The sequence below is a fragment of the Spermophilus citellus genome (assembly GCF_964194105.1).
Source record: "Spermophilus citellus genome assembly, chromosome: 18".
Classification (NCBI taxonomy): domain Eukaryota; kingdom Metazoa; phylum Chordata; class Mammalia; order Rodentia; family Sciuridae; genus Spermophilus; species Spermophilus citellus.
In genome coordinates, this window is record NC_138200.1 from 43,201,243 (window position 1) to 43,227,495 (window position 26,253).

At 60.2% G+C, this 26,253-nt stretch overlaps 1 protein-coding gene across 3 annotated transcripts; it reads left to right on the plus strand.

The window, feature by feature from the left end:
• The first annotated feature begins 778 nt into the window (after window positions 1–778).
• On the plus strand, window positions 779–25,956 carry CPNE2 (copine 2). 3 transcript variants are annotated; one of them, XM_081274502.1, is made up of 15 exons: window positions 779–993; window positions 3,241–3,420; window positions 4,920–4,994; window positions 6,281–6,352; window positions 7,672–7,755; window positions 7,956–8,045; window positions 8,834–8,932; window positions 9,295–9,381; window positions 10,754–10,813; window positions 12,388–12,521; window positions 14,585–14,717; window positions 17,486–17,537; window positions 18,679–18,812; window positions 23,686–23,922; window positions 25,443–25,956. In XM_081274502.1, exons 1-15 carry the CDS (start codon window positions 814–816, stop codon window positions 25,548–25,550), a joined length of 1,725 nt encoding a protein of 574 aa, XP_081130628.1. In that variant the 5' UTR covers window positions 779–813; the 3' UTR covers window positions 25,551–25,956. The 3 variants fall into 3 exon arrangements, with proteins under 3 accessions (XP_081130628.1, XP_081130629.1, XP_081130630.1); XM_081274503.1 differs by having other exon boundaries at window positions 14,663–14,717; window positions 25,443–25,951; XM_081274504.1 differs by having other exon boundaries at window positions 911–1,027; window positions 25,443–25,952.
• Window positions 25,957–26,253: the final 297 nt, after the last annotated feature.

The window sequence follows — 26,253 nt, forward strand, 5'->3', positions numbered from 1 at the left end:
CCACCACTGGTTCCTCCCCTCCTGCTCCCAGGGGACAGCTTGTCTTCTGGGACGCGGGACTGCAGAGCATGAGCAGAGTCAAGATGTCAGGAGCAGCCTCCACAGCAGAGGGGCACATGGGCCCAGGATTGGGGGAAGCCGGGAGTAGTGAAGGGTGGGTCTTTGTTGACCATCAAGACCAGCGCGGGCAGGATCTCAGGAATGTGAGCTTGGTCCATGTTCATTCATTCCTGTATTCGTCCTTCTTTCAGTCATCAAACGCACTCGCAATGCTCCCTGTGCCCAAGCCACTGTGCTTGGGCTGGAGATGCAAAATGAGCATGAGAAACAACGAACAAGGTCACCTTTTGAATAAGCTACTGGAAGTGGGCTTCCTGGTGGCCAAAGCAATGAGGGAAACCTGAGCGCTCGTACGTGGCCCCGTAGCCACAGGCTGCCGGCATGTTCACTGCTCAGGAGAAGCCCAGCTCCCCTGGGACAGTGAACGTCACCGTGGATGTCGGGCTGCCTGCGTCCCCTGGTGTGTTGCTGATCTGATGTGAGCAGCACTGCGGGTCCCTCACGGGTGAAGAATGGCCAAAACAGAAAACTTCAAAGACGAACAAGACCCACCTCCCGGAGGCTCCTTTGTGGTGCATCCTGTGCGTTCTCCTTCCCCCGAGCCTCTGGCTCAGGTTCCCCCCAACACCGCGTCCCCTCTCTCCCATGCCCTTCAGGCCAGGTGACAATGACCCCCTCTGGAGGGGCGGCCTCCTGACCCTCACCCCTCTTCCCCTAGACTGCCAGGAGCTGCTGCTGCCACCACCTACCCCCATGGCCTACATACCCAGCGGGGGAGCCCCAGGGGCTGGGGCCACCCCCCTGGGCTCCCAGCACTGTGTGTGCAGAGTGGAGCTGTCCGTGAGCGGCCAGAACCTGCTGGACCGCGACGTCACCTCCAAGTCCGACCCCTTCTGCGTCCTCTTTACGGAGAACAACGGCAGGTGGATGGAGGTGAGGCCCTGCGCATGCACTCGTGCTGGGCAAGGTAGGACCGGGTGCTGGGCAGGGCCCCTCGCTGGACCTGCGACCCCGGGGCTCAGGCCTGGAGGTGGGAGAATGTGGGTGGCAAAGGGAGGCTACGTGGAAACTGCGCCTCTTCAAACTAATACTGAAATGATTATATGCCTAAATTATCATGATCCATGAATGCACAATTATAATTTTATATTCATTGTTTTATATTGTAACATTTAAATGGTTGTAACTTAGTTAGAAATTTTATAGTTTTACAAAATGCTCCCTTCCTTCCACTTTTAAAGAACCCTCCCCTTGTCTCTAAATGAGCACACAGTCAGCGCTCGGGCTTTGGGCCCTAGAGTTGGTTCCAGCCTCAGCAATGCTGTTCCCTGCTATGTGGCCCCAATAAGGGGCTCTCCCTTTCTGAGCCTGTCTCCTCTGTGGGATGGGGGTTTCGTTTTCTGGTGCCTGCTGTGGGGGAGGGAGGCCGGGAACCCGGCTGGTGTCCTAGGCCAGGACTGGTGAGCTGGAGCCTGGGCCCGAGGCCTGGGGAGGGGAGCAGCCCTGAGAAGGCGGTGGAGACTCTGCAACCCCGCGCTTTCAGGTGTTGAAACTTGCTTTGTTTCCTCTTCCTAGAGGGAACTACATTCCTAGTGGCCAATTTAGAAAATTAATTGAAACCTAAAGACAGTCCCAATGGTTAGGCACCCACCTGTTGGTTTGGTAGCCAGAGAGTTTTATATGCATGCTTATTTTTCAGAATACCTATGGATCTTGCTTGTTTTTTTGGTACCTGGGATTGAAACCAGGGGCATTTCACCACTGAGCTACATCTCCAGGCCTTTTTTATTTCTTATTTTGAGACAAAGTCCCTTTAAGTTGCTTAAGGTCTCCTAAAGTTTCAGAGGCTGGCCCTGAACTCGCAATCCTCCTGCCTCAGCCTCCTTTTTAAGTAAATATCTCACTGGGTCATGGTGAGCCACTAAATGAAAATACTGTGGTTCCAAAGGCCTCCGGCAGATGTTGGCAGCTGCTTGTGATTAAAAAAAAAAAAAAGGTGCTTGGTTTGTTGCCCTCTGTTGTTTGCAGAGGGGAAATAGGACCTGGAGGGTGGGGATTTTTCTGTGTCACCCAGTCTGTTGGGGGTGCCGCAGGAAGTGGGAAATTGGATGTGGGGTCATCCCAGATCTCCAGGGGTGGCCCAGGCCTGTGGCAGGTATATGCTATGTGCGGGAGCCGCAGTGCTCAGTGCCAGACCTCTGGTGCCCTACGTGCCCCTCTGGGAGGGGTGCCCCCCACTCAGGCATTCCCAGTGACCTCCACTCCCACCCAGTCGGGCCACCCTGGCTAAAAATAGCCCAAGGCCAAGACCTCTTGTGTGGCTGCTACTCAAGCCTTAGAAACAGACTGGGTGGGAGGAAAGTCAACAGAGCCCGGGCCCCAAAATAGACGTCACCCAGACTCGTGGTTTGGGGCATCCATGTTCAGAGGCCAGGAGGCCGGTTCCTGTTTCAGAGACGCCACCGCCCACAGGGAGGCGCACGGTCCTCACGGGGCTTCCGTGTCCAGCGGGGCTGTTGGGGCAGGATTCCAGGAACCAGAAACACACTCTGAGCCCCGCGTGGTGGTGCCCACCTGTATCCCAGGGACTCAGGGGACTGAGGAGGAGAATCCTAAGTGTGAGGCCAGCCTAGGCCACTTGGGAGACACTGTCTCAAAATAAAAAGAGCGGCCCTGGACTCAGTCTCCATGTGGGGGCAGGAGATGCAAACATGTGTCCCCGGGTGTGGATTCTGTGACCCACCTCTCCCCAGGGCTCCCCACTTCCTTCTTTCTGTTTCCTCTCAACTGCTCTGTCTCTTCCAAGGTAAAAAGTTTAAGAACTACAGAGACTCCATTCCCCCAGATGTTGAGGGGGACTTGCCCTCTGTCACTCATGCAGCAGGGGCAGGGCCCAAGCTCTTACCCTGGTACCTGGGAATGGAGCTAGGGCTGAAAGGTTAAGAGTGTGGGTAGTAGAGTCAGATCCAGGTTTTGAATCTTGGCCTTGGCCCTGCTGGCTGTTCAACCTTGGGTAAGTCACTTCACCTCTCTGTGCTCCTGTTGTTCTCATCTATGAGCTGGGGTAGTGACTGCTCCAGCCTGGCCCTGAGTCGGTGATTGGCAGAGTGCTTTCTGGCATCCTGAGAGGGGCAAGCCAGCCGCCCTGAATCTGACTCCCACCGCCCTGCCCCTCTGCAGTATGACAGGACGGAAACGGCGGTCAACAACCTCAACCCTGCGTTCTCCAAGAAGTTTGTCCTCGACTACCACTTTGAGGAGGTGCAGAAGCTCAAGTTTGCCCTGTTTGACCAGGACAGGTCCAGCACGCAGCTGGAGGAGCATGACTTCCTGGGCCAGTTCTCCTGCAGCCTGGGCACGGTGAGCTGGGCAGCCCCCAAGATGCCACCAGCTTCCCTGGAGTAGCCCCTCCCTCGGGCAGTCTCTCCCGGCACCTGCTCTCCCTGGCCCTCTTTCCTCGCTGCCTCCCCAAGTGCAGGTGCAGACCACCGAGGGAGCCAGCAGGCACCAGAGCGGGGGTACAGCGGGTGGGCTTGGTGCCAGGCAGGAGAGCTCCCATCTGAAGGGACAGCCAAACGCAGTGCCACCAACTGCTGCTGCACTGTGGGTCCCACGTGGCCAGAGCGTCCCAGGACTAGAGGTGACCAGGTGTAGCCTTGGCCTTGCCTCATCTGGACACCTGCACACAACCAGGTCCCCTGGGAGCAGTCCTGCGCTAGCTGGCGCTGTGTGACCTCGGCCCCTTGTTGCCCTCTCTGGACCACATTTCCCATCCATCTTGGGCCTTGGTCAGCTGCTGGAGGCCAGAGAGGCCGTGTGCCCTGGCCAGCCCCTGTCTGCCCCTGGACTTGAGCGTCACAGTCTCACTTAAGGATGGGGCAAGACAGGGAGGGTGAAAGAGGGCCTCGTGGGGAGCCAGATGTTCACTAAAACAGCAAGGGCAGGCAGGACCTGAGGTCCCTTCTTGTGTGAGAAGCAGGGTACAGTCAGGGTCCGGCTGGATGTCAGCTTAAGTATAGGGACAGGGAACCAGTGGGGCCAGCAGAGCAGCCCAGGACTTGGCCCTGGTGGACCTAACCACCTCCAGCCCTCAGGAGGCAGCACCAGGCACTGCCAACGCTGGGAGAGAGCTGCGGCCAGGGGAGGGACCCTCAGGACAGGGTAGTGACAAAGCTCTCGCCACGCCAGCCCTGGCCTCGGCCATCCTACTGCTGGTGGCCCCATTGGCTGAACCCCCAAAAGCTAAAGGACAGAGAGCCAGGTGACACTGTGCATGGGGCCCAGAGCAGGCAGAGAAGGGTGGGGAGTGGACCTGGGAGGGGACAGGAGCAGCCTGGACTGGTGTGTCCTCAGACCTGCGTGAAGACCCAGCCTTTACCCAGGAAACCAGGGCGGAGGCCCCTGAGGCCGGTGGGGACAAGGGGACAGGAAGGGAACTTCCTGATGTGCTTCACTTTACCTTTCTCTATGATTGAACCCCACGTCTGTTGTTAGCAAGGAAAATACATACAAAGACGGGAGGCCGCCTCCCCTGCAGGCTTGCCCAGAGGAGGCCCTCCCAGGACTTGGGGGAGGACTCCCTGAGTGGTCTCTAGAGCAGAGCCCTGAGGACCTTCGCTGCAGTGAGCCAGGGGAGTGGAGCCAGACTGCAGGAGGCCACCCCCAAGCCCCCCCCCTCTGGCCAGTGTCTCGGTGTCCTGGCTGCTCTGATTGGCTGGCAGTGGTGGCCCTCAGCCTCCCAGGGTCAGACTCTGCAGGTGAAGGTTTGGCAGCCCTGGCAGGAGGCGGCCAGCTGAATGGCGCCTGTGGAGGGTTTGTCCCCCTGGCCCACCTCCTTGAGAGCCTCTCTCTGTCACCAGATCGTCTCCAGCAAGAAGATCACCCGGCCTCTGCTGCTGATGAACGACAAGCCCGCGGGGAAGGGCCTGATCACGGTACCAGCCCCCTCGGCTCTCCACGTCCAGGCTCTCCACGTCCCGCACCAGCCCCTGCCCTGCTGCTGCCCTCCCCCATCAATGGGCCCTTCTCCGGCAGATAATCACCAGCTTTGTTTGGAGTAAAAAGGCCCAACTTACAACTTAGCAACAGGTTTCTTAGCAACGGGCTCCAGGCGGCCACAAACGATGCGCTGGGGGCCGCTGTCAGAAGGCCCCCAAGGCAGCTGGGGCGGGGCCTCCTTCTCCTCCCTGGCGGCTCCAGCTCCCTCCCAGCCCCCTCCCCACGGGTCCCTGCCCACCGCCCTCCCTGGGGGCACAGTTGGGGGCTCTGGTTTTCAGCGTGCTCAGCGCCTCCCCTGCGGTGCCATGCCCAAGCATACCCCGTGCTGTGCACAGCCCCTTCTCAGGGATGAGCGCAGCAACCCCAGAGGGCAGGGCAACCCCGTTAGCCGATGAGGGAAAAGAGACCCAAGAGGAAGTCCCCTGGGCAGCCCCAGTAGCCAGATTGTCCCTGTGTTACGAGGTGCTGGTGCAGGAGGGGTGCCTGCTCCTGGCGCTCCCACCCCAGGTGGCTCCCTCCCTCAAAGCTGAGGGACCCCCGCTGCCCCAGCCTTGCAGCCCCACCCCTGCGACTCTTTGCCCCTTCCCTTGAAAGCCCGGGCCAGGCAAGCTGAATTGACCGCACACCCTGGGCGCCCCACAGACCCCCATCTGCTCTCTTCCTGTCGCCTGGAGTGCCCCGCCCCGCCCCCAGATATCAGTGGTCACCATGGCTCCATCTCAGGCTTCCACACCAGCTTCCTGTTCCCAGCTGGTCCAGCCCTGGCTGGGCTGGGGTCCAAGGATCATGGTGGGTGGTTGGGGAAGGCCGGGAGGGTAGATGACCATCCGAGCCGAGGGAACTCTGGTGGCCCTGCCCCCTCCCCCGGCCTCAGTTTCCCCGACGGCACATGAGGTTGCTGCAGTTGCTGACCCTGGGTGTTCTGGGCTCTCTGGGGCTGCAGGGGGGACATGTCCTGCTGCTCCCTGGCCCAGACCTCTCCCTCAGCTCAAGTCTAATCACTGCTTCACCCAGGTCCCCTCCCCTGAGCCACATGAAGCCACCTTCTGATTCCTCATTCCAGATGACAGAAACTGTGGTTTGGGGAAGACAAGAAACTTGTCCGAGGTCACCTGGCCCCACCCCTCTCACTCCTTCCCCCCATAACCCACTGTGCCTGGCAGGTGGGGGAGGGATGGGAGGAGCAGACCCTCCCCTCACAGCCCTGACCTTGACCTTGCAGATCGCAGCCCAGGAGCTGTCGGACAACCGAGTCATCACCCTGAGCCTGGCGGGCAGGAAGCTGGACAAGAAGGTGAGGCAGGCAGAAGGGGTTTCCAGCAGGAGCAGGGTCCCCACCCCGGCCTGGGGTTGTGTCACCTGGCTCTCTCTGGCCATCACCTTCATTGTCCCCTGGGGACGGGCCTTGCATAGGCCCCCACTGGCCACTCCAGATGAAGACCTCCCCACCTGTGAGACAGGGAGCTTCCCATCACCTGGGCACTCAGGACACAGCGGGATCCCACTTGTGCAGCACCCCATCTCACAGGGTCCTCAGTGCCCTGTGGGGCCCCTACCTGATGTTCCCCCAAGTGCCCCAACTCTGACCCCACCTCTTCTTCTACCTTCCAAACCAAACCAGCATCCTTGCCGTCCCCAGATGTGTTTATTCATTTGGCAGTGCTGGGGATCAAACCCGGGGCCACACATGTGTTAGGTCCTGAGCTACATACTCCCAGCCACTGTCCCCAGATTAAACCAGGCACACTCCTGTCCCAGGATCTTTTTTGTGTCGGGGGGAGGGTACTAGGGATTGAATCTAGGAGCGCTTAACCACCGAGCCACATTTCCAGCCCTTTTTATTTTTTTATTTTGAGACAGAGTCTCACCAAGTTGCTGAGGCTGGTTTGAGCTTGCAATCCTCCTGCCTCAGCCTCCTGAGCTGCTGGGATTAGAGCATGCACCACCGTGCCCTGCTGCCTCAGGACCTTGACTCTTGCTCTTTCCTCTGCCTGGGACACTTCCTTGAACACTCAGGGCTCCCTCCTTACATCAAACCGTGCTTCCATGTTACCTCCTCAGGCAGTGGCCTTTGATTGCCCGCCCTTTCCTTCTCTACTTGTCTCCTTGACACTATTGTCTCACAAAGAGTCTCATCTGCTTTCGTGTTTATCCCCTTCATCTGTGTCCTCTTCAGAGTGCTGCTTTTCTTCAACTTAATACGTTAATTTTTAAAGGCCAGCACATCCCTCCAGCACCACAAGCCGGATAGCTCTAGGTTTTCAGATGCTCACTAAAAGAAATGTCACCTCCTGCGGGTGCCTGGCCCTATGCTGGAGTGGGTGCCCTCCTGCAGCCCCGCCCTGCTGCAGATGCTGTGGCTGCAGCCCCTGCAGGCTCTGGGACTCGGGGCTCGGGGACTCGGGGGCTCGGGGCTCGGGGACTCAGGGGCTTGGGGGCTCGGGGCTCGGCCACGGCTGTGACCACCCTGTGATGGCCTGTTTTTGCCGGGTGGGCTCCAGCTGCCCAGGTCTCCAGCTGAGCCTTGCAGAGGCTGAGGGTAGAGGGGGCGGGGGGCTGGGGACCCATCTGGGAGGGCTGTGCCCCTTGGCCCACATCCCTCTGCTCTCCCAGGACCTCTTTGGGAAGTCGGACCCGTTCCTGGAATTCTACAAACCCGGGGATGATGGCAAATGGATGCTGGTGCACAGGACTGAGGTGGGGGCCCGGGGCCTGGAGGTCACAGTGGGTCTGCCACCTCCAACCGCTCAGGGTGGGGCTGTGCCATCCCGGCCAGGCAGCGGCCCCTGGGAGACCCTCGATGCTCCCCTCCTTCCCTAGAAGTGCACCTGGGGATGTCCCCATCCTGACTTGCCGTCCTCCCTGGCCAGCCTGACCCAGAGCTGTTCCCCCCACAGGTGATCAAGTACACACTGGACCCCGTGTGGAAGCCATTCACCGTGCCACTGGTGTCCCTGTGTGATGGGGACATGGAGAAGCCCATCCAGGTGAGGGGGCCTCTGGGGGCCCTGCTCCCCCGCTGCCCACTGGGGCCTCCTGGTCTACCCTGGGATCCCGGGAGCCCCCTTCCTAAGATGGAAAGAACCCCACCTTGGGGGAGGGAGCACAGGAGCCTGGAGCCCTGAGTCCTTGTCCCCGGTCTGCCTGGCCTCTGGGGACCTGGGCAGGATCCCCACCTGCATGAGCCTCTGCTCTAAAACTGCCGCACCCTCCAGGAGGCTGCAGAGCTGGGGTTACAGGGGTGGAAACATCTCAGGCACGGTGAACTGTAGCACATGTGGTCACCTCGGGAGGACAGTGGTCCCCAGTCACCAAAAGTCCCCAGTCCTGAGGGGCAGGGGTGTGAGCAGGCGGGTCGGGTGACAGCTGGGCCAGGCAGGGATCCCTAAATGGGCTTCCAGGAGATGTGGGCTCTAGTCCTGCAGCTACCGCTGCTGTGGTGAGACTTGAGCCTCGTGCTTGGGCACACGCATCCTGCCTTCCTCCTCAGTGGCACGAAGCTAAGTCAGTGTGGTCACTTAAAGTGGGGGTCCCTGTGCTCAGGCTAGAGAGGGCCCCAGGCCACACCCTCCGTTCCTGGGTGGGCACCCTTTCTCCTTCGCCCAGCAGCCTCGTGGGCTTCCTGTAGGAGGCGGTCCAGGACTTCCTGCAGCCAGCCCGGCAGAGGCTGGGGGAGGGACCACCCACAGAAGACCCGGGTTTTGCCTGGGAGCTGAAAGGGGATAGAGGGCACCGCTTGGGGACAGCTCTAGGGTGACTGTGTGGACCCACCCAGGTCATGTGCTACGACTATGACAATGACGGGGGCCACGACTTCATTGGCGAGTTCCAGACGTCAGTGTCCCAGATGTGCATGGCTCGCGACGGCGTCCCGGTGAGCTGGGTGCATGTGCCAGGACCCCGAGACAGCAGGGGCCAGGGGAGGGGCATCCCGGGCTCACACTCCCCACCGTTTCCAGCTGCGTGACCTTGAGCAAGACCTTGCACAGTCTCCCTGAGCCTCGGTTTCTCTGTCCGTCCCTGGGAGAGAGGGTTTGGGTGGGGGTGAATCGAGATGCCCTGCCCCAGTGAACACCGAGGCACTGTCCCCTGGTCCCCTGAGGCCAGGCCCTCCTCTCGACCCTCTTGCCACTTCTGGTGCAGCCGTCCGGGCGGCTGCCCCTCTGTTGAGACTGGAGGGGGTCCTGGGGAGGATCCGTCCCCTAGGAGCCCCGCTGACCTCCTGCTCTGGTGCAGCTGGAGCTGGAGTGCATCAACCCCAAGAAGCAGAGGAAGAAGAAGGGCTACAAAAACTCGGGCGTCATTGTCCTGCGTTCCTGCAAGGTGAGTCGTGGGGTGGGCGGGAGTGAGCCAGCCAGGGCCACCAGCACAGAGGGCACAGCCCCAGCAGGCCATCTGGGCTCTGGGTCTGCCGCCAGCGAGGCCTAGCTGCAGATCCCACCTGGGTCACATCCTGGCTGTGTGACCTAAACCGAGCCTCAGTCTCCTCATCTGTAGCAAGGAGAGGATCCCTCTCGTATCACCTTCCCGTGTGGAGGCGGAGGCAGGCCGAGGTGACCTTCTGCGGCTGCTCCTGGCTTGGGGGGTATAGGGAGCCCCACAGCCCCAGCTCAGTACTCCCTCAGGACACATTGGGCATTTAGGGCCGGGGCTGTGGGACAAGGCATGCTGTCCCCTGGTGGCCACAGGGAAGGACATTAAGGAAGGCAGCTTGGGGTCCAGGGAGAGCCTGGACATGGGCCTGAGGTTGAAGGCGAGTCTGGGCTGCTGTCTGTCTGCATGGATCCCAGGCCCTTGGCCTCGGTTTCCTCATCGGGAGCCCCAGCTCTGAGGCTGGGGTCACGTGACCCTTCCGTGATACTGCAGTGGAAAAGCGCCTGGTCAACGGTCAGCACAGTTTAGACCTTATCCCGAAACGTCCATCGGCCACATCCTCTTCCCGATTTTTGGTGCCTCCCTTACTCCTGCCTCCCATCAGCCCTTATCCCCTCCTCTACTTCAGAATTCACTGGAATCCATTCATTTTGAAGAGACCCTTGTCATCCACCAAAGCTGAAAGGCCCGTATTTGCCCAAAGGAGGGGAAGGTCATCAAAATACAGAGCTTTGAGTTTTGGGGTTTTATTTTTTGTTTGTTTTGGGGTACTGGAGAGTGAACCCAGGGGTGCTCTACCATGGAGTCATGTCCCCAGCCCTTTTTATTTATTTTGAGACAGGGTTTTGCTAAGTTGCTGTGGCTGACCTCAAACTTTGGGATCCCCCTATCTGCCTCCCGAGTCACTGGGTGGCAGGGGACACCGTGGGCCAGCCAGACAGTGGCTTAGCAGCTGCAGTAACTTGCAGAGGCAGCTGTGGCCGAGAGCCCTGCTCTCACTCTTTGTTAACCAGGGAGGCAGCGAGGGCCGGAGGAGTCAAGACTCCAATGCCAATGAGTGGAGGCTCGCCCTGTGAACAGTCGGCAGCTGTGGTTGACACTAGGCCCTGGGATCCTGCCCCCAAGGGCTCCCCACCCACTGAGAGAACCGCTGCTCTGAAGGCCCTGGTATCCAGAGGTCCTGGCTTGGTGGTAGTCAGACCCGACCCACCTGCTTCGATGGCCTCCTTGTCCCCATCAAAGTTCAGGACATGAAGCCCCAACTCCCTGAGGCGTTCACGTCTAAATCCTGGGGACCCACTGACTCCCCTGATCCTTCCAGATACACCGAGACTATTCCTTCCTGGACTACATCCTGGGGGGCTGCCAGCTCATGTTCACGGTAAGGCTCCCGACTCCTCCGCGCACCCCACCCCAGTGGTGGTCTTCCCTGAGGGTTTACTGCAGCAGAAGGGACTTGGGATAAACTTCAGGAAGGACTTCCCCGGGGCAAGAGGTGGGACTGGCCCCAGTAAGGAGGGCACAGGTGGTTTACCTGGTGTAGGGGCTGAGTTGGGGCTTAGCGCAGGGCACAGCTGAGAGAAGAGAAACCAGTCCCTTCCCATGGGCCACCGAGCCTCCCCTCGCTGGCCCAGTGCCTTCCCTGCTCCCTCCTGCCCTTCCCCCTCTGCAGCCACTCTTCCTGTCTGTCCCCGGACACCCAGCTCTGCTCTTCCAGGGCTCTGCGCTGCCACCTCCCCTGGGAGGTGCCCTCTTCCTCCGTCACACCTCCCTGGCTTATCTTCTCCAGGGCTCTTGCCCTCTCTGAAGTTATCTTGGGCGTTTTTCCCTTGTCCTGTTTGTGCCACCTGCCATCACAGGCACATGGGACGTGTGTCCCTTCCAGTCGCAGCATGTTTGTCCACACAGTGAAGTGCCACTCTACCAGGCCTGGGTCACGCCCCACAGACTCTGGGACAAGCGGCTTGGCTCATGCTCCCCAGCCGAGGCCCACCTCCTGCTGCCCCCCGCTGTCCCCCACCACTCTAGAGCCAGTGGCTGGAGGGCATGGGGATTGCTTTAAGTTAGGGAACTGGCCTTGCTGGCCCTAAACTCCACCAGCCTCCTCTGCCCTGTCCTCTGCAGAGAGGCCAGGCCTCCTCCCTGCCCTCCTGGGTGGGTGGGTTCACTTGACGAATATCCACTGAGCACCTCCTTCATGCCAGGATCTTGGCTGTGCCACTTTAGGGGTCCCTCGAGGGCTAACACAGCCATCCTGGCCTCAGGGAGCTGAGCCCCCACAGGGAGAGGGTGCAGGTGGCCACGGCCTTTCTCTCCACACGGTGGCTGAGTTCCCAGGGGCCTCCTCCTGGCTTCCTGCTCTCGTTCCTTCCTGGCTGGGCCAGGGCTGTTCTTGACCACTGTCCTCTACCCCTCCAGGGGCTGGGCTGGGGTCTCCTGGAGGCTGAGAGAGCAGCGAGAGCCCCAGTTCCTGTCCACCCTCAGCCCCAAGTTCCTACTGAGCACCTTCCCTGTGTGGGGTTCCCAGCCTGGGACTAGGGTGCTTGAGGGCTCGGAGACTGTGGAGACAGCTACTGCCCTGCCCGGCAGCCCCAGGCCTGGGCCCCTTGGTCATCTGGGGGGCAAGGCAGAGTGGCCTGGATTGGGAGTCAGGCTGGCCTCTGAGTGGCAGGAGGGGACAGTGAGGAGGGACAGAAGTCTGGGGGGTGAGTTAACCTGTTTCACATCTGGGCAGTGGACTTTATGCTTGGGCAATAGGGAGCCTTGGATGGCATTAGAGCAGAGCAGTGATACCATCACCCAGTTCTCGGTTTCAGACCACTTTACGGGGGAGCAGGGCAGGGACAGGAGTTGTCCATGGTTGTCCATGTCCCATCAACCTCTGCTACTCTCTGGGGTGGGAAAGGGAGCTGGGGTCAGCGGTCACACTGGGTAGCCTTCCTTCCAACTCTGCAGGTTGGGATAGACTTCACAGCCTCCAATGGGAATCCCCTGGACCCCTCTTCTTTGCACTATATCAACCCTCTGGGCACCAACGAGTACCTGTCGGCCATCTGGGCAGTGGGGCAGATCATTCAGGACTATGACAGGTGAGCTCGAGAGGGCCTCTGAAGGCCAGCTGGGCTTCCAGCCAACCTGGGAAACTCAGCTCCCACAGCCGGGAGGGACCAGAGGTCGGCAGGGCCAGGAATGCAAAGCGCGGGGCACGCCGTGGGTACTCCCTTCCTGTACCCGGGCAGACATTGCTAACCGATGGCCGATCGCGGGCTCTCACCTGCCGAGCCGGGAACCTCCTGAACCCAGCACCCAGGGCCAGTCAGGAAATGAGTTGGAATGGACATGAACTTGTTCCCACCGCTGTAGCCTCTCATTCAGGGCTGAGCTGAGGCTCTGTCCAAATGCCCACGCTCAGGGCCACTGGATCTGGCCATTCCCAGTCCTGGGCCTGACATATGCTGGCCCCTTGGGCACGTTCCTGCTGGAAGCTCCTGCAGGGCAGCTGGCACGTGTGGGCCCTCTTCCCACCGTCATGCTCCATGGGGACCTCTGGATCCCCAGTAGAAAGTCAGCAAAGGAATGCTGTGTGGCAGGTTTGGCAGGTGTGGCCACCAACAGGAGGGCCATCATTGTCACCGGTGGTACTGACTGGGAGCTCTAGGTCACAGAGTGGCCAGGAGGCCAGGAGGCCAGGAGGCTGGCTCCCTGGAAGCAGCGGAGGGAGGAGCAGGGGTCATCGGCTCAGGAATCCCGAGGCGCTTGGCCTCTGAGAGAGAGCACCCGAGACCAGGGGTTCAGGGCCTGAGGGGTGGCTGTGACTCCAGGCCACATGAAGAGAGGTGCAGCACGCAGAGCCAGGGAGGGGAACCCCCACCTGCATGGCCAGGTGGGCACCAGCAGTCACCTGACCACTCAGCCTCTCCTCGAGTCGCCTCCCGGGCATTCAGACTTGACAAGGCCCTGTGAGCTCTGGACCTGGGGTTGAGCCCTTTGCCTCCTGCCTGGCTTGTTCTCTGTCCCTGCTTCTGTCCCAGCCCCCCGCTCCACAAGGCAACTGGAGGACCCTAATATGTCCACTGAATGACCCAGTGAGACACGCCCCTGCCCCAGGGAGTTCAGAAGAGGAAGAGAGAAGTCATTGGATTCTGAGTCTAGGTCACCATGTGGGGCAGAAGCTCTGGGAGCACAAGGGACAGGCATGTGGGGGGTCAGGGAAGCCCACAGAGAGGGGACCATTTAATTGGGCCTTGAAGGGTGAGTAGGAGTTGGCTGCGGAATAGATGGGGGAAAGGTGACTCAGCGGGGGGCACAGCACCCTGACACTGGCAGGAGAAAGCGCTCTGTGTGTCTGAGGAACCAGTGGCCAGGGCTGGAGGGATGAGGGACAGGTAGGTGACCAAAGGCCCAGAGTGGCCCGTCAGGGCTCTGGTTTGGGGAGCCTCTTCCCCAGCCATGAGCAGGTCAGGACTGGGGCCGGCGTGTTCCGCCCCCACATGGTGTCGGCTGTGTGGCTCCTGGGGTCTTGGTTTGAGGACCTAGAAGCTGCACCTGGGCTCTGGGGTTGGACGTGCTGTTGTGGGCGCGTCGGCCACAGGCACAGCCCAGGAAGCCGAGGCCACCTGCTCATGGTGGCGGCTAGGGGTGGCGGTGCAGCTCTCCACCCCTGGAGAAGGGAGGGCAGGGTGGTACCCTGGGTCAGGGGTCCAGGGAGGGCCGGTGGGCAGAGCTGCTGTCCTCTCCCGTGTTGTGGGAAGTCATTCTGACACGTGATTGGGTGGCTCCCGTTAAGGGCCTGAGGCGCTTTGGCTCTGTCGAAGCTTTCCTGACCCTTTCCTGATGAGAGAGCCCATCCGTGTGGGGGTGTGCCTGACCACTGACCCCGGGGACCCAATCACTGACCCTGACCTTGGAGTGCAGCCCCCCCTCAACCTTCATTGGATGGAATTCTCCCCTGAATCTCTTGTTCCCCAATAAAGGGCTACTCCCAGGCGTGTTCGCTCTCTCTCTCTCCTGCTAGCCCAGAGTAATCCTCGCTGCCCTGCTGGGCGGCTAGAGGTGGGAACCAGAGAGGTGAGCCGTCTCGGACCTAGCAATATAAATAAGGTAACTGTCTGTGTGTTTTATTTCGATCTCTTCTAACTAACTTTATGCCTAGAACCTCATTAATGAAACCACTGCGCAGGCCGCGTGGTAGACCGTGTCCTCAGTGCTGTCCTCTCCTCTCTCTGATTAGTGACAAGATGTTCCCGGCTCTGGGATTCGGAGCCCAGCTGCCCCCAGACTGGAAGGTGAGTGAAGCTGGCCTGGCGTCCCCTGGCCCAGGTGGGGCCGTGGGCCTCTCTGGGGTCTGCTTGGGAAGCCCTGGGCAGGGACCAGTGGCCCTGCCTCGCAGACATCACCCCAGGCCACGTGCCTTTCTCAGGCCTGACCCTCAGGCTGATAGAGGCCATGACGGGGGCCAGTGCGTGTGGCCTCTGCTTCCTGAAGCCCATGTCCAGTAGGGAAATGGGGTGGCCAGGTTCAGCACATAAACACTGGACACCCAGTTACGTGGGAGCTTTGTGGAACGACAGTGTCTTTCTAGGTGTGAGTAGGCGCTGGACGTTGTGCGGGACACACTTAGACCAGAACATTCCCCGTCTATCTGAAGTTCCTGCGTCCCCGGGCTCCTGTGTTCCATCTGGGAACCCTAATGACAGGCAGCGTCATGGGTGCTGAGATGGGGCAGCACAGGCTGGGGGTGCCCAGAGGAGGGCCCCAGGCCAGCCTGGGTGTGGGAAGGCACCTGAGGTGAGGCCGAGCCAAGAGGAAGCAGGAATGGCAGGGGGTGGGGTGCTGGGCAGGAGGACAGGGGTGCTGGGCAGGGGGACGAGGTGCTGGGCAGGGGGACGAGGTGCTGGGCAGGGGGACAGGGGTGCTGGGCAGGGGGACAGGGGTGCTGGCTGGGAGCACACTCAGGACAGCGAAGGCCGGGAGGGCCCAGAGGCATTGAGGACAGGAGTAGTCATCTCGGCTACTTAGGAGGCTGAGGCAGGAGGGTCACAGGTTCAAGGCCAGCCACTTAGTGAGACCCTGCCTCAAAATATAACGAGGAGGGCAGCTCCATGGGAGGCGCCTCTGTATTCACTCTAGAACTGGAAGAAAAGAGGCCTTGGAATGTTCTGGACACAGCCCAGCTTAATTCTTACCGAAAGCCGATGGGGCTCACCAGCCTGTCACTCCCCGTCTGGTCACGGAGGAGGCAGTGGCCGGCGATTCTGAGGCTGCCTGCAGGCTGGTGAGGGGAGGCTGGAGGAAGCCGCTTCCCTGACCGCAGGAGGGGCATCCTGGTGGGGACACCTGGCGGGGCGGGGCACCAAGGCCCAGGAGTGCAGCCGCTGGGCTGGCCAGGGAGCAGCAGGTGCAGGGCTGGGAGGGAGCCAGGAGAGAGGTGCAGGAGAACAGAGGGTCCCTGGGCGTGGCCGGGGGCAGGTCCTCACTGCCTCACAGGACTCCAGACAAGGGTGTTTGGTGGCCAGAGGGCAAAGCCAATGAGGAGGGCTCTCCAGTGAGATACTGTCCCTTTTTACCGGGGAACACCCAAGGCTCAGAGCCTTAATGTGACTTTGCCCCAGGTCACCTCACCACAGGGGCCTGGGTTCCAAGGGGGCAGATGGATCTTCCAGAACATTCCCGGAACCCATGTCTCCAGAAGAGCAGCCTCTCGGGAGCAGGCGCAGAGGGCCCCTGCGTCCATGCATCTGTCTGCCAGTGCCCCCTCTTGTCTGCCCTGGTGTGCCTTATCCTGTTTCCAGAATGAGCTGTTGTTTCCTGTCCTCTGTCCCCAGGACAGTGTTTACCCAGACCCTCAGGGAGTGGCTGGGGGCCAGAGCAGGAGAGGTAGCTTTCCTGGCCCTGCCCAATGTGAGGTGGGACCCACATGATGCTGCTGGGGGTGGGGGGCAGGGCAGGCTGCACACCAGGCCCAGCACGAGCCTGTTGCTAGGACAACAGCCAGCTTTCAGAGAACTCGGCTGAATGAGCTGTTTTCTTGAGCAAAAGCCTTCTTGGAAATGTCACGGGGTGACTCTAGGGAGGCTGGGGCTTAGCCAGGCCAGTGTCGGGCAGTGGCAAGAGAGACACTGGAATGGGGCTAGGAAAGGGCAGATACGCCTCCCTCTTGGCTGCCAGGCCTGGCCACCTTGGCCCCTCTCTCTTTCCTAACTTACCTTGCCTCTGCCATGTGAACCTTCCTTCCTACCTCAGGGCCTTTGCACATGGCCTTAGCTCACCCAGATTCCCTCTGCTGCTTCTTAAGTTGGAGGTTCTGCTCCCTGGGAGCCCTTGCCTGACAGCTCTCCTCTCAGCACCCAGTAGGCTACCTGGGGGGGGGGGGCAGGGAGGCACTTGGTTATCTCCCATGGTGTCCCAGCCCTGGCATACAGTAGATGTGCAGTTCTTGCACAGAATGGGTCTGGGACCTGACCCAATGGTCTAAACAAACACAGGGGTTGGCTCTGGAGTGTGTGAGATCAGGTTTTGATGGTCCACCCAGGCTGGGGGTACTGGGACTGGTGGCAGAAACACCAGACCAGTCCCTGAGAGAACCACCAGTTGGGAGTCCCCACCCTCCTCCAGCCCTGTCACGCTGCCTGGTCCCCAGGGCCGCTCTGAGCACTTGTCGGCCAGTCCCAGTTTGCTCACTGGCAGGAGCCCAAGCACTTGGCTTACTGCTGACATTCAGAGAAACCTTCAAGTGGCACTCTAATTATGTCACCCATGGTGGCAGCGGTGATGAAGGGGCATTCCCAGAGTGCCTCCACCCCACTGCCTTCAGGGGTGCCGCTGTCCTACTCGGGGTCAGTGATACTCAGCAGAGTGGATGCACAGGCAGCCTGGGCCTCAGAAGGGGTTGGGGTCACATGGAAGGTCTCAGCTGTCCCTGTGGAGTGACGGGGGTGGCCCCTGCGGGCCAGGCCTGCGGTGGAGGTAGAGGCTGATGTGAAGGCAGGGTCAGTAGCCTTGACCCTGGAGGAGCTGGGCCGGGCGGGCCTGCTCAGCGCACTCTGCCTTGCAGGTCTCCCACGAGTTCGCCATCAACTTCAACCCCACCAACCCCTTCTGCTCAGGTGAGTGCGAACCCACCTGCTCTGCTGCAGCCATTGCACCCTCGGCAGGGGGAGGCGGCAAGGAGCCAGTCTCCGTCCCTTTCTTCTATCCCTTCCCCATCACGTTGCTAGAGATGACAGGCCTGGAAGAACTGGTTTGGAGCCAGGTAGTCACGGGTTGAGGCCGCTGCTGCCCTTTCTTGCTGGGGGTCTTGGGGAGGTCACTGCACCTCTCTGGGCTTTTGCCCCCTTGGTTCACTTCCCTGGACGGTCAGTGGCAGGGAGCTGTGTAGAGCAGAGGGGACGAGGGGTCTGCTGACCTCTGCTCTCCCTCCTCCTCCCTCCTGCCCTGCTGGAAGGCCCCGCCTGCTCCCAGGCCCCCAGGACTAAGTGGAGCCGTGGGTGAGTCAGCGAGGGCAGAGTCTGCACTCACCACCCTGGCCCGCGAGGTGTTCTGAGCTTCCCAGGGACAGTTCTGGAATCTATGAAAGGAAGAGAGGGACTGGAGAGAAGGAGGCGGCCCTCACCATCATGAGATCTGGCCTAGCATTCAGTTGGGGCAGAGCATCTACCCTCCCTGGGTGTCCCCAAAGCCAGTCCAGCTTTGTACCCAGAAGGGCCACCCATCTAGTCACCAACTCTTGTCTCAGAAACCACGGGCATCCGTTGGCCAGGAGTGTGGCCCTGTGCTCCTCTGGGGGCTGTCTGGCCTGGGGGTGGGTCTCCAGAGGCATTCGTGCAGGTTCATGCTGGCCCACTGCATCCCTGGTCAGAGGCTCTGGGCAAGAGCACAGGGCAGTGGGATATCAGCAGCTGTTTCCAGAGCACCTACTGTGTGCAGGGCTATGCAGACAACCCTGTCCCTGCTCCCTCGAGCAGCTGCCAAACAGCGTCCAGAATGGACCTCCAGGTGGCTTCACCTTATCTGTCCCATTGAGAGGCCAGGCACAGGCTCAGGCAGCGTGGACAGCTCGCCCAGGCCCCACAGCAGGATTCAAACACGGCCTGACTCCACCCTTGCTCTGTACCCCTGGCCCTGACCTCAGGAGCATCTCAGGGGCCCATACTGGCCACACAGGGACATTGTGGGTGAGAACAGAACGGGCCCCGTGAGCAGCGGCTGCAGGCAGGGCGGCGGCTGACCCGACCCTCTCTGAAGCAGGCGTGGATGGCATCGCCCAGGCGTACTCGGCCTGCCTGCCCCACATCCGCTTCTACGGTCCCACCAATTTCTCCCCCATCGTCAACCACGTGGCCAGGTTTGCAGCCCAGGCGACGCAGCAGCAGACGGCCACGGTAAGTAGGCAGCCCCCGGCCTGTGCATGCCAGGCTGGGGCAGCTGGCGGCCAGGTGCCTGCCGACACTGGGCAGACCAGGCTGGGGTTGGCACTTCCTGGCCCTTGGGACTGGCTCCACCCGCCCTGGGCTCTGAATCCCAGAGAGCAGCTTCCCTTGTGCTGAGCAGGAAGCAGAGCTGTGATCCAGGGGCAATGCCTTCCCATTGGAGGGGGCTTGTCCTCCCAGGACAGATGGTGACTAGGAGACGGTGGTCCTGAAGGCCCTGAACTGACCCTTGACCTCCTCGGTTCAAGTAGAGCCAGGCCTGCTTTTCTCTGAGGGCTGCAGAACCACATGGCCCTTCCTGACAGTGACGAGGCAGAGCCGTGGCGACCTGACCGGAGGCTGCCAAGGCTGCGGTGTGGCATCTGGAATAGATGGCGAATGGCCATCCTGGGCATCTGCGTATCTGGTCCCCTCCTGGCTCCTCCCCACCCTCCAGGCTCTGGCTCCCTGAGTCCCAAGCCTGGAGACTCCAAGGGTCCATTCTGGCAGGACCTGATGCCAGTCCTGGGGTCACCCAGGGTCACTCTGCCCAGCACAGTGCTTGCCTGGATGGACCCCAGGTTTGGAGGGAAATCAGGGCCCCAGGGAAGGCCAGCAACAACTGCTAAGGGCCCCCTGGGGAGGAGCAGTTGGCCTTTCCTGTCACCAGAGGTCTCGAGGTCCACACACTTGGTCCTGACCCCGGGCAGCACGATCCTTTTTGTTGTTCCTGGCTTCCTCCTGACTTCCTTCCCCTTGTGGTGACAAACTCTGTCACCCACCCTCGCTGTGTGACCTCGAATAGGTCTCTCAGCCTACCTGGACTGTGAGAGCAGGGCTAGGGCCCCCACCTGCCCCTCCCAGTCAGGCCCAGAAGTGGACACAGCCATCCCGCCCCTGCCTCAGGTTTTCCCTGCTCACAGGGTGCACCAAAGGAGGCTTCAGCCTCAGCCTTGGAGGCCCACGGACCTGGCCATCTCCCACCACCTGGCTGTGTGACAGGGTGGCAGCTTAAGCTCTGTGAACTTGAGCATTCCTTCCTGTACCTTGGGCCCTGCCCTCCAGAGTCATCCTGAGGGTTTGGCTAGATGGCATGTCATTGTTGGGCCCAGAGCTTGCCTGGCGGCCAGATCTTCTGAGGATACCTCTCTGGCTAGCTTTCAGCGATGCCACACACAGTTGAGCCCACAGCTACGGGAAGTAATTTGGGGGTTGTCTGGTGCTTTTGTTCAGCCGCTTTTTGGTTTGGAGGAACCATGGTGTGGCGTGGCCCTCCCTGTCCCTAGGCACAGGCCCACACGTGCACACCCACGCCAGGGAAACCGAGTGGGGGCATCTCCTGCAGGTCTGGCGCCCGTTCACTCCTGCTCCTTGCCCAGTGCTTCTGTGCAGCATGGGGTGGCCACAGAGAGCCAGGTCTGCCCGTGAGTGAGGGCCTGGGCTGGGGGAGCAGCGGGGACACGGCGCCACCTGGCCTGTGCTAATGCAAGACCGGATCAGGAAGATGGCGCCCAACCCAGACAGAGGGCTCGGGGAAGTCTTCTTGGAAGCGTGTCATCCAAGCTGAGACTTGGGGAGCGCAGCCTCCTAGAGGACAGGGGTCCAGGCAGAGGGGGCAGCATGTGCAGAGGCCCGGGCGTGGTATGTGGGTGTGACTGATGGAAGGCATGTGGGGCCAGCGGGCTGTGTGAGGTGGGTGAGGCTATAAAGGAAGGCCAGCTCCCCCAGGGCCTGGGGGCCACCAGGGAGCCTGGATTTTCTCCCGAGGGCAGTGGGGAGCCACCAGAGAGTTTTAAGCAGGTTTGGGCGGGTGGGGAAGGGGCACGGGACTCCTAGCCTGACTCTGCATCCCTCCCTCTGCTTTGGCTCCTAAGACCTGGGCCTTGTTGTTCATGTCCTGGTTGGTGGCCTGGGCATCTAGTGTCCCAGTGGAGGAGGGGCCAGGAAGAGCCCGAGAATTCCCTGCACTTCCATCACAGGGCCCTGGGCTGCCGGCTTCTCAATGTAAGCTGGAGAGCAAGCGCAGGTCTCTGCAGACCCTGCGTGGAACTCCATGGTCAAGACTTGGTTTTGTATAAATCAAATCATGTGTAACTGCATTAGGGGAACAGCTACGTAGAGCCGGGCACTCTGAAGATCCCCAAGGAGGAAGCACATACTCATTCCTGAAATGGGCTGGGGGTTCGGGTTTAGGGGTTTGGCCTGGTGTGACTGGCTGTCTCTGAGACCTAGACAAGGCCCAGGCCTGTGTGAGATGGGGAGTGTGTGCAGGGCCCCCGGAGATGCCCTGGGGTGAGGGGAGGGATGAGTGTGCAGAACCCCCCACCCCGGGGCTCATTGCTGGCGGTGGAAGCAGGGTTCCCATCTGCCTGGGACCGAGGGCTTGGCACTCAGGTGGGTCTTGAAGCTGTGTCTGAGGACCGTGCCAGGCAGAGGGAACTAACCTAGGAGGGTATGGAGGCGATTGACCCTGAGGTGGCCCCTTCCCACGCTCCTGCTGGAGTCCCTCCACGGCCACCTCCCACCTTCCCTTAGATATGGTTTGAGGGTGGGCCGTGAGCTCTAGGGTTGTGATGGATCTTTGAGGCTCCAGGACAGCCCTGGCCCTGCCTAGACTGGGTGACAGATCCAGGGCCTGTTGGCTACTCTTCACCACCAAAGCCAGCCCGGTCTGCCAGCGCCAGGCCCAGACACACACTGTGGGGACTGGCACTCAGGAGTGAGGGTCACACCCAGGTTCTGGGCCCTGTTCCCTGCTGCTCTGGCCATTCATGTCCTCCAACCCCAGGATGCAGGTGAGAGGAAAGTTTCAGCTGCCGGCCCTACAGTGACAGGCCACCGGTGCCAGCAAGTGGTGGAGCAGGACACCTGGGGAAGCTCCAGCTTTGGAGCCAGCAGCTCTGGATGGGAACCTGGTGACGGGCCTTAACACATCACCCAGCCCCCCGAGCTGCACTTCTCGGCTCTGAAACAGAACTCACAATGGGAGGATGACAGGGAGGACCTGCCAAGCCGTCATTGTGTTCAGGGCTCCTCACCCATCCCTTGGTCCCCCTGGCCCTGCAGGCCCCAGGCCCTGTGTGCGCCCACCTCCCTGCAGGAAGGCCGCAGGCCCAGGGGACGGCCTCCCTCAGCACAGTCCTGACTGCACTGGGTCGGCAGGTGTCTGAGCAGAACGTAGATCGGAAGCGAGTCCCACTCCATGACAGGCAGAGGAGGCCAAGCCTCTTGGTGCCCTCCCTCCTGCCAACCTGGGTGCCCCAGAAATATTGCCCTGAATTATTTGTGGTGGGATTAAAGTGGACTCAAGGGTCACCTAAAAGAAGGGACCTGGAACGATGGTGAGCTTGGGAGATGGGGCCTAGATGGGTTCACATCACACCCCCACCAAAGCCAGCGAGGAGGGGCTGGCGCAGCAGCCCTCCACTACAGGATTCAGGCTGCCATCTCCATGGCAACAGGTATCCCCAGCCAGGGATTGTTCTCTTAAAGACACAGCGCTGGAGCTGGACTACAGCTGCCTGGAGAGGGGGGTGGGAGTGGCAGTCCATCGCTCACCCCGCTCCTTCCCTCCACAGTTTGTACTTGGGGGACAGAAAGAGGAACAAAGCATCCTGGGCTTATATTTCCCACGTAACAGACAGCTTTGCTGGATGAGAAGGTGGCCCAGTGCTGACCTGGGGTCGCTCTGCCGTCCTTAGCTCCATGACCTTGACTAGTATGGGCCCCAGTTTTCTCTGGCAATCAAAAGAGTCAGACTAGAAGGTGGAGTCCCCAAGAAAGAATGTTAGGACCAGAAGAGCTACCTGCTTATTTTATGGGTAGGGAAAACAGTTCCCTTGAGAGGGGCAGAGGGTGCTGAGGCCAGAGCTGGGTTGCTGTGGCCAGTGTGGCATCGGGGCCCACCTGTGGGATTACCCCGCACCTTCCTGAACTTCACCCTCCTCACCGTCCAGCCAGTGTTCTGCCTTGGATCACCCACATTAACTATTCAGTGGTTTTCTTTTGCTGAGATAAATTGTAAGAAACATTAGATTTCACTGCATGTGAAAGATCAGCATCATTGGCCACAAATTGAGGAGAACAGTAAAAATGAAGCGAGCTGTATCGTGGAACGGGGAGTGGGACGGGGACAGCGCCTCTGAGAGCTGAGCCCCTGCCTCTCTGTTGAGCTGTCAGAGGGTGCTGTAGGCGCCAGCACCGAACGGGGTGCCTCCTGGGCACAGTTCACAACCTGGAAAGGCCACTGCCCGTTCTGATTTCAACACGAGTCTGGATGTGACCCAAAGCCACTTAGTTGTTCACCAGCAGAATCCCACACTCCCGGAGTGCTGGCCCAGATGCCCTCGCCCAGCCCTGCAGAGCATCTGGGACCTTGCTGAGTAGGGAAGGAAGGGGGTGCAGGTACTGCTGCCCCCGAGGAGCACAGGAGGGGAGGCCCCAAAGTCTGCCAGTCAAAATAAGCCTCCCTGCACCAGCTGCACCCATCAGGAAAGACCCTGAGGGAGCGCCACCGTGTGCCAGGCGTGATCTCTCCTCAAGGGCAACTCCTGCCTTCAGATGAGGAAACTTGAGGCCCAGCAGTTTAAGCCGGGTGCCCTCAGTCCTACCATTTAGCAGAGCGGCCTTGACTCCGGCTCTGAGAGACCAGAACAGGGGAGCTCGAAACAGCACGGGGGTAAGAGGAGAGTGGCTGTGACCGGCAGAGGAGCCCATCAGGCCGGGAAGTGGGGAGGTGCTGGGGACGTCCTTGGCTGCCCCTCTGCAGGAAGCCCAGGCGTAGGAAGGTTTGGGGAGCTGGGGGAAGGGCGAGGGCTTTGCTGAGCCCGCCGACCCCTCCCTGCAGCAGTACTTCATCCTCCTCATCATCACGGATGGTGTCATCAGCGACATGGAGGAGACGCGGCATGCCGTGGTGCAGGCGTCCAAGCTGCCCATGTCCATCATCATTGTGGGCGTGGGCAACGCTGACTTTGCCGCCATGGAGTTCCTGGATGGGGACAGCCGCAGGCTGCGCTCCCACACGGGCGAGGAGGCAGCCCGGGACATCGTGCAGTTCGTGCCCTTTCGGGAGTTCCGCCACGTGAGTGGGGGCCCAGGTTTGGAGGGGGGCCCCAGGGCCCTGGTGACCACTGTGCACTGTCAAGGGTGAAAGTCTACATGCTTCCCCACTCAGCTCCCTGGACTTCCTCAGGGCCACGCTGCCAGGCCTCGCCCCAGGCCGTGCTTACAGACAAGGCTGTGACAAGGCCAGCACTGTCCCACCAGTTGGTGGAATACAGAGAGGCACCTGGTCCCGACTGAGCTCCAGGCAGGGTGTCCCAAAGGACCTGCCCTCCATCTGAGCACTGGATGAGAACGGGAGTTATTCTCGTGGGGCCAGAGGATGAGAGGGGATTCCTGCTGACCGTACCTCAGCCAGCCCCATGGAGAGATGGAAGAGGCCCTTGTTTCTGGAGGTGGCTCTGGTCCTATCTGCAGTGAGAGAACCCAGGTCAACCCACAAGGAGGCTGGAGTCAGTAGCAGGGCCCCTGGGGAGCCCCAGAGGAAGAGTCTCTCAATGCCACCCTGCATGGCCTGCCTGGGCCCAGCCCTCACTTGACCAGAGGCTCACTCTGTGGTCCTGGGAAGCCCTCACCTTCCTGAGCCTCGTTGCCTCCACTGAGAGCGTCTCTGGGTGCTGTGGCTCAGATCCTGGCAACCAGCCTCAGCATGAAGTGACCCGTGGTCCTTACTTCTTGGCCCCATGTCCTCTGGACTTGCCTGGGATGGTGTCCCTTCCTCTTTGGCATTAGTTTCCTGAGGATGAATGCTGGACATCTGTCACCAGCTCCTGTGCAGGACAGTGCCTGAGCACCTTCCTGTGCCTGGCCTGTGGCTGGCCTTCAGCAGTGAACCAGCCAGGGAGGTGCTCAGGACGAGTTGGCCAGATGGGGAGGCTGTGCACCCCGCTCTCCCCCTACAGGCATCCACAGGCATGTCTGTCCTGAAATGTTACTCCAGGCACCTCCAGTGCTCACGGGAAGAGTCAGACTTTTCTTTTTTTTTTGGTACCAGAGTTTGAACTCAGGGGCACTCAACCACTGAGCCACATCCCCAGCCCTATTTTGCTTTGTATTTAGAGACAGGGTATCACCGAGTTGCTGAGTGTCTTGCTATTGCTGAGGCTGGCTTTGAATTTGCAATCCTCCTGTCTCAGCCTCCCAAGCCTCACATCTCTAATCCCAGCAGCTCTGGAGACTGAGACAGGAGTATCGTGAATTCAAAGCCAGCCTCAGTAACAGTGAGGCTCTGAGCAACTCAGTGAGACCCTGTCTCTAAATAAAATACAGAATAGAGCTGGAGATGTGGCTCAGTGGTCTAGTGTCCCCGAGTTCAATCCCCAGTATAAAAAAAAAAAGTTATACTTGACATCAAGGCAGGCACAGCTAATGGTGACATCAGGTGGGCTGGTACGAGGGACACTGGCCTCAGACCACCCTGGCTCTCAGCCCTGTCAGTCCTCCATGGACACCTGTGGTCACAGCTCCTGGGCATGGGGCCCCTCCGGAATTGCTCATTAATCCTATTCTCTCTTCCCTGCCCCGCCCTCCACCCTGCAGGCAGCAAAAGAGACTTTGGCCAAAGCTGTGCTGGCAGAGCTGCCCCAGCAAGTTGTGCAGTATTTCAAGCATAAAAACCTGCCCCCCACCAACTCGGAGCCCGCCTGAGCCCAGGCCCAGCAGCAGCATGCCCATGCCGGCCGCCCCTCCCCAGGAACATGCACGCTCACCCTGCTTCCTTGTGGGTGGTCTTTTTTTACGCATCCACATTTTTATTTTTCACAACCGGACCTCCGCCCCCAGCTTCCCGGGCCCAGCTGGGCTTCCTCGTGGGAGTCGACAGATGATGCTTCCAGGCCAAACAGGCTTCCTCTCCCCTCCCCCAGCCACCCTTAAGTATTGAATGTACTTTGTATAATTTTAGTGGAATTATTATTGTTATTAAAGAGAATAAAATTTTTACAATCATAACTGGGCTTTTTCCAAATAACTAGCTGCAGAAAGGAATGTGTCCCTGGTGCACACTTTGTGTCGTGGCCTGCTGTTTTTACACTGTGACTGTGTTCTGTTTGTTACACTCAGGGTAATAAAGGAGTTTTAGATGTCCCTGTGTCAATCAGCTCCTTCCTCTGTGGGGACCCAATGGGCTCCCTCAACTGGAAAATGAAATGTGATTGGAAAGTCCCTTTCCCCAGCCAGCAAGGCTGCGGAGTCAGCGTGATGGCCTCTGGGGGACGTGCACCCCATCAACAGTGGTAGCTCCTGAGAAACTGGTCGGGTGGCACTGCGTGGCTGGGAGACCCTGCTGGAGCCCAGCCAGCCCCTCACCAGCCCTACCCCCACTTCCTTGGGGCCCACACACTGTCCAGTG